The sequence below is a fragment of the Laccaria bicolor genome, genomic scaffold (assembly GCF_000143565.1).
Source record: "Laccaria bicolor S238N-H82 LACBIscaffold_24 genomic scaffold, whole genome shotgun sequence".
Lineage (NCBI taxonomy): Eukaryota > Fungi > Basidiomycota > Agaricomycetes > Agaricales > Hydnangiaceae > Laccaria > Laccaria bicolor.
The window spans coordinates 297,986-304,469 of NW_001889895.1; the positions used below are offsets into that span (position 1 = coordinate 297,986).

The 6,484-nt window shown below is 50.6% G+C and overlaps 1 protein-coding gene across 1 annotated transcript; it reads right to left on the reverse strand.

Annotated features, from left to right (window-relative positions):
• Positions 1-587: 587 nt before the first annotated feature.
• Positions 588-4,858, reverse strand: LACBIDRAFT_329924 (uncharacterized protein; the record flags this gene model as incomplete). Its single annotated transcript, XM_001884162.1, has 12 exons — positions 588-624; positions 689-945; positions 1,004-1,564; positions 1,626-1,736; positions 1,787-1,975; positions 2,083-2,499; positions 2,885-2,996; positions 3,189-3,351; positions 3,847-3,904; positions 3,962-4,137; positions 4,420-4,569; positions 4,627-4,858. The coding sequence occupies 12 exons, from the start codon at positions 4,856-4,858 to the stop codon at positions 588-590; spliced, it is 2,463 nt and encodes an 820-aa protein (XP_001884197.1).
• Between the last annotated feature and the right edge of the window lie 1,626 nt (positions 4,859-6,484).

Sequence of the window (6,484 nt, forward strand, 5' to 3'; positions counted from 1 at the left end):
CCAACTATGAGCCTTAGGCTAATACAAGCCACATAGACCACCATAATTGGGCCCAACCAATCATCCATAATGTTTCACTTGGCTGCCTAACATTCAACCCTAAATGTCATTATGGCATGGGTCCCACATAAGGTGCCATAACATGTATGGGCATTGGGCCCATTTGTGTAGCACTATGAGCCATAGGACAAATGCCAATTTCTACTGTTATGGTTCAATTGCGCACCTGCTGAATGCCTGACTGGATATAGGTAGGCTGGCATTCTATTGCTAGAGCACCCTTGGTCCCTTGGAGTTGTCTTGAAGGTTGATAGCCAGCTACCCTCCACACTCACAAATTTGCAATCCTCTCAGCACTTCATGGTATGACAGAAGACACAATAGCATTACCACAGCACCAAGGACAGCAACAGTAATACAAAATACAACAATGAGCGCTGGCTACACAAAGACCAATTCTGTAGACTTGGGGTATACATGACCTTATCCCATTACGGCCACAGGAGACGAGAAGGATTGCCCTGCTACACAATACAAACCTCAGTCATTTAGTCAAGATAGGGTGTTGCGAAACCGAGTCAAATTGGTTAATCAAAAGCCCCATCGGTGACATCAAAGACGCCCCTATAGAGTGAAAAGTCAGCATCTTGGTTTTTGAGAAAGGTTGTCACTAGATTTAGAAACCCACTTTGCCGGCGGTTTCCTCACTTCATACCTCACCCTCTCACCAAATTCGCCCTCCCTAATAATAGCAATTCTCCTCCACGCAAAGTGTTTCTCGTAGAAATCACAGTGATCGAGCTCACGCAGCTTTGGGCAGAGTTGGACAAGCTGCATGATAGCCGTGGGCATCTTTTCCTTCTTTGAATCGACGGCAGTCCATAGCCCCCGACCGCGGAATACCTCGAGGTTGGGGAAGAGAGATAGAATGGAGAACCATTCTTCCTGTTTGTTGTTAGAGTCATGGATAGCGATGATTTCGGGGCACATGTACAAGTTTCACATTAGCTGGATGGATGGCATCTTTAGGGAGGTGAACGGCAGGCAAGGAAAGCCAAGTGATGTTGGGGAAGAACTCTGCGAGCTGGTGGATTGAGTGCAGATCCCCCAGCATGTGTAATCTGAGTCTACGAAGACTCATCCGATCGAATGTCTTGAAGCTTGCCAGGGTCTGAGCGTCGACGGAACGCACGTCGAGACATTCCAACGGGCAGAGGACTGGGGGATCTGGGGTTGGCATTGGAAGCGTTAGTCGTTGTGGTGAAACCTGATCAACGAGTTTCTCGACCGGTATAACATGATCTTGGGAAAGCTGATCAAGCGCGATGACCACCTGAAGGCTCGTCCTGAGGCGCTTCAAGATGGGCAAGCTACCAGGAGCGAGGTTGGGAATGCCGATCGGGAACCAAGTCAGCTCCTCAATCGTTGGATGGTTCTCCAGGAATCGTGCACGTGACTCGTCAATTGAAGACGTAGCGCCAGATTGGAGCGACAATTTCAGCTTCTTGAGGCAGGGGAACCTGCATTTCGCGAGGTTATGAAATTCGAGGGGGATTTCCAGGTACTAAGAGGCAGAGAAGGGATGAGATTAGATAAGGAAAACAAGGTTGTCATGTTGAACGCACCTCAAGCCCTGGTGATAGCTCAAACATGTGGCTAACGTGCGCAGCGTTTCCCGACTTTACCCAAGCGTCTCCGAGTAGGCATAAGGCAGTCAGGTTGGATATATTCCATAGCTACGTGCGTTGTCAGCCATATCATCACAGAATAAGGACAACAAACTTACCGGGTATGACATGCTGGTGCGGTCGACGTTGGAACTTTGAACGTGATTGGCGAAGCACCCCGAAAGCCCAAGGTGCTTCAACGTAGGCTTTTGGCGAACGATATCAAGAATCGCATCCCCGTGGTCAGTAAGAACCGTTGGCTTGCTCCGCTGCTGTGGGCCCGTCGTATTCCAACACCAACTGAACACCTGTAAGTCGCTCATATGGCTCAAAGCCTCACATATATTCCGCACACGATCCGCCTCTGAAGGGGGTGAAGGATCTAGTTGAGGATCGACGAGAGTGGTGGGCATACGATCAGGCGCTGTGTAGTTGTGCCGTTCGCATATATGCACCTCGCGGATATTGCGGGCGATGTCAGCTTGTCTTGCGAGGTGCGCCCATAGCTGGAAGCCGGCGTTGCAGACGCGGGTGGTTCGATATTGGGTATGACGGGGTATGACGATGTTGGCACAAGCATGTCCAAAGCGAAGTTGATGAGGTCCTCGTGGAGATCGAGCTCTGATGCAAGATCATCGAGGATCTCATCTGACAGACGGAGGAGTGGGGGTCGGGCTCTGCTCTGGGTGCTTGATCGTCGTGTGCTGAGTGAGAGAGCGGGCAAAGGGCAATCTTGGCTCAAACAGCCCCCGTTGAATCGAGTCCAAGCATACGTGACAACACCTAGGCCCTCCCTCACTCCTCTTGTCCGCTTGTATGCGCAACATTGCGACTACTTCAGTAGACCAACTCACCACAGCGCTAGTGGCATGGAATCTACCTTATCGCCTCTCCAACGCATCTTCCTCGAACGTCCTTCACCCATGCAACTGGGTCACCAGGTCTCTTTGTCCACCCAGATCTCCACTCCCAGAAGACACACTCCGTGGACGAGAGAAGGTAATACACATCAGCCGCTCAATCCTCTCGATCGACGACACAACCCAAATACATGACCCGCGACGGCTCATTCAACCCACTGAGTCCTACCCCTCCTAGTTAACATCGGCTCCTCAAGGCCTCATCGATCATCGATCATCCTCCACTGCGCCTGCGCCCTGCCTTTCCACACATCCCGCGAAACCGCGTTGACTACCCAACACCAGGTCAACGCGCACAAATTCAATACGATTGTTTCCACTCATTAGGTCCTTCGAGCGTTCAGGATGTTCCTTGCGAGAGCAGATCGTCGATCTGGGGATGAACGTCGACTCGTCGCGTTTACGATGGCTGGGTATGCGGTGAGGAGGAAGGGGAGAATGACAATGAATATGCCGTATGCATTTGAGCTGTGGATCGAAAATATGAAGGGAGAGAGAAAGCCATGTCACGGCAAAGCGGGTGGTGTGCATGGGCGTCACGGAGGGGGTCTAGGCTGTCGAGAGGTTGATTTGAGGGGAAGAAGGGGGCTGGATGGGGTACGCAGTTCTGCCAGACAACTCGTGAATCCTCAGCTTGGATTCGGTCGGGGTGGCTTCTTGAAGGTCGCGAGAGTAGCAAATGAGTGCAGGTGTAGTGAACATGGCGATGTTATCGACAACGTCGTGGTGGTTGAAATCAAGAGTTTTGCTGTGGTGGAGAGTATCTGTAAGCGTCGTCTTTGGATATCCACCTCAACAGTGGAATCAACAACTCTCAGACGAGAACGTCCGAAAGGACGGACGCCACGCTGCCGACTCCACCGTTATCTATCCACCACCTCTCCACCGACTCCGGCGTTGCATACTCGAGCATGCCTCACGACGATCTTCCGGCCAATGGCACCACTGCCCCATCACGCCCAGCTCAACAAACGCCGCATACACTTTGCTCCTCGACCGCATATTCGCGTTTCAAATCCACGGAATGCACCTGCCCTGTCACAATCGACTTGCCCAACTTCTGCTCGTTCGTCCTCGCCATTCCTCCTCAAAATCATGAGCGCGGTGTTGGCGACGCAGAGCCAGTGCAAACGTAAACGATTTGAGTTCAACGTCATGGAGCGTTGCTGATGCAATGTCAGCTGAGGAATCCATCGCACACTCTTTCAATGGAGAGACATCGAGTGCTTGCAAGATGTGAGGGTGAGCACCGAGCTTACAGCCATTGGAATTGATCCATTGAGGGTTGAGGTTGCTTGTAGTGAGGTCGATGGTCCACTGCAAGAAAAAATGAGTTCATACAGTGAAGGGGTGTTAAGGGGTTTGTTTGCGTACAACATCGGACTCTGCTGCTCGAACCAAAGTCGTCACATTAGTGTAGACGTTGAAGATGTTAGCCGGGACCGCGCCAGCGACGGCTGTGACAAATCGAGATGAGATACAACGTGCAAGCCACGAGTGGCAAAGGAGACGGACATTCCGGGTGGGCAATTCCCGATAGATAAAGGAAACTATACTTCGTCAGCGTTGACACTGACACGCGATGGTAAAGGACATACTTGTTAGATTCCAAACTAATATCAACGCCTGTCATTAGCACCCTGCACCAATCCAAGGAGAGGGAAACCGATCTCATCCGAATCCTATGAAAAAGTCAAATCCATATCAACATCCACATGAAACAGGAAAGACGGAAGAGGCTACCTCCATGGTGATCCGGACTTGTGAAGCTGAGATCGAGGATTCCTGGATGGGGAAAGTAACGGTGGTGGCGTTGTCGATGGCCGACTCACATTGGAGCTGGGCTTTGCTCAGAGAATTCTTGGAAGTATAACCAAGACAGTCTCCCGTGCTGTTTTTGACCTCGATAACTCCGCGTTTGGTTACGGTCTTTACGACTTGAACGACGGGGACAGAGGAAGGCGTCGAGCGGCGGACGAAATCTAGGAAGAGGAGGGTGAGTCGTACTGACTTGTCATGAAGAAAGAGAGGATACGCACCACTCCTCCTGCGTACCGGAGCCTTCAAGGGCATACCGCGAACTAGCCTTTCGGCGTTCGTCAAGGCATCTAGAAGAGAGGGAACAGATGGGGTGGGAGCAGGGGGCTGCACGACGTCGGGGAAGTTCCCAGCACAGTACTCTGCTATGCACGCAGGTTTACCCGCTGGAAAAACAAGAGCAGAAGCACCGGCCGAGACAGCTAAGGCGAAAAAGGCGAGTAAGGAACGCATGGTAAAGAGCGACTTGAGAGGGGGGGTTCTAGAGACGAGAGGAATGAATCAAAGTATTCGCATGATTCGCGGCTTTCGACGATTTTTTCGCCTCGGCACATCGTTTATGACCGCTTTTCATAAAGGTTTGTGCGACTCCACAGCTCGATCGGCAGAGGACGGGGGCAACTTTAGGCGGCGACCACAAAGTAGAGTGACCAAACTCGTACATGTAGATACATGTTCTGCACTCGAAAAGCGGAATTAAAGGTGTAGGCGCTTGCTATTGTCGCAGCGATGAGGCAGGTACTGACGCTGGGAAGGTCCATTCAACCCAATGACCATTGACCTGCGATCCAAACAAAAGTAAACACATGTTTCCTCCACCATGCCAGGGAAAATTTTACTATGTTGAAAGTAGACTAGAATATCCTCAGCCAGATGATAGAACAACTGGCATTAGTACTGTACCTAGAATATCCTATGAGAGATATGTGGGTAAGTACTAATGGTGTAAGAACGGCGGGGCACAATACTCACCTCAGCCAGATGATAGAACAACTGAGGAAAGTAGTATGCCCCTGTACAGTACTTATAGTAGTGGGTTATGTAAGGTTCAATCACGATCACGCTGCAGCGCTCAATGGTTCAACACTCCTCCTCTAAGCGTAGATCGGGAGGACAAAGAAAAGAAGAAAAAAGAAAGCAAAGAAAATAAAACGAGAGATGAATGGAGGATAGGATAGGATGATGGATAGAATAAATGTATGGGTAGAATCCGAGCGCCGGGTGCATCAAAACCCAGTGGGAAAAAGCTACCGGCTGGCATGGTCGAAATGAAATCTACCTAAATGAAGGAGATTGAAATCGAGATGCCAACCAGAAAATTCTCCTCCTCGCACAAGCATCACTGGAGGCCTAGGAAGGGACAGAGGCGCATAAAATCAGGACAAGGTAAGGCCTTCGTAAAGATGTCGGCGACATTGTCGTGGCTGGGAACGTGCCAAACCATGATGGAGCCGTCTTCAACGCGCTCGCAAATGAAATGGTGGCGGACGTCGATATGTTTACTACGTGAATGGTGGGTAGGATCGGAAGACAACAACTTGGCACCATTGTTATCGCAGAGGACGACAGTAGGAGTAGTCTTCAAGAAGTGAACTTCACGTAGGAATTGCCGTAACCAGATCGCTTCACGACCGGCTTTGCCAAGTGCAATGTATTCTGCTTCACAAGAAGAATTAGTGACTGTTTTCTGACGACGAGAAGACCAAGTGAAAATAGCACTGCCCACAGAGAAACAATATCCCATGGTAGAGCGGGCAGTATCAGGGCAATCAGTGTAAGAAGAATCAGAAAAGCCAACGAGCTCCAAATCGGGGTCACCACCGAGTGTCAAAGCAAGAAGCCGAGTACCCTTAAGGTACCGGACAACGCGTAGGGCAGCATTCCAATGTGCACAGCAGTAGCAATCAAGAAATTGGCAAAGGTGGGCGACAGCAAAAGAAATGTCAGGGCAGGTGCCAACGGCCAAATACATGAGAGAGCCAATGAGGGAGCGATAAGGAATACGGCCTAGATCATATGAGTCAGTTGCCGACAGCAGAGGATCTGAAGGAGAGGGCCGAGTAAGGCTCTTCGCAACAG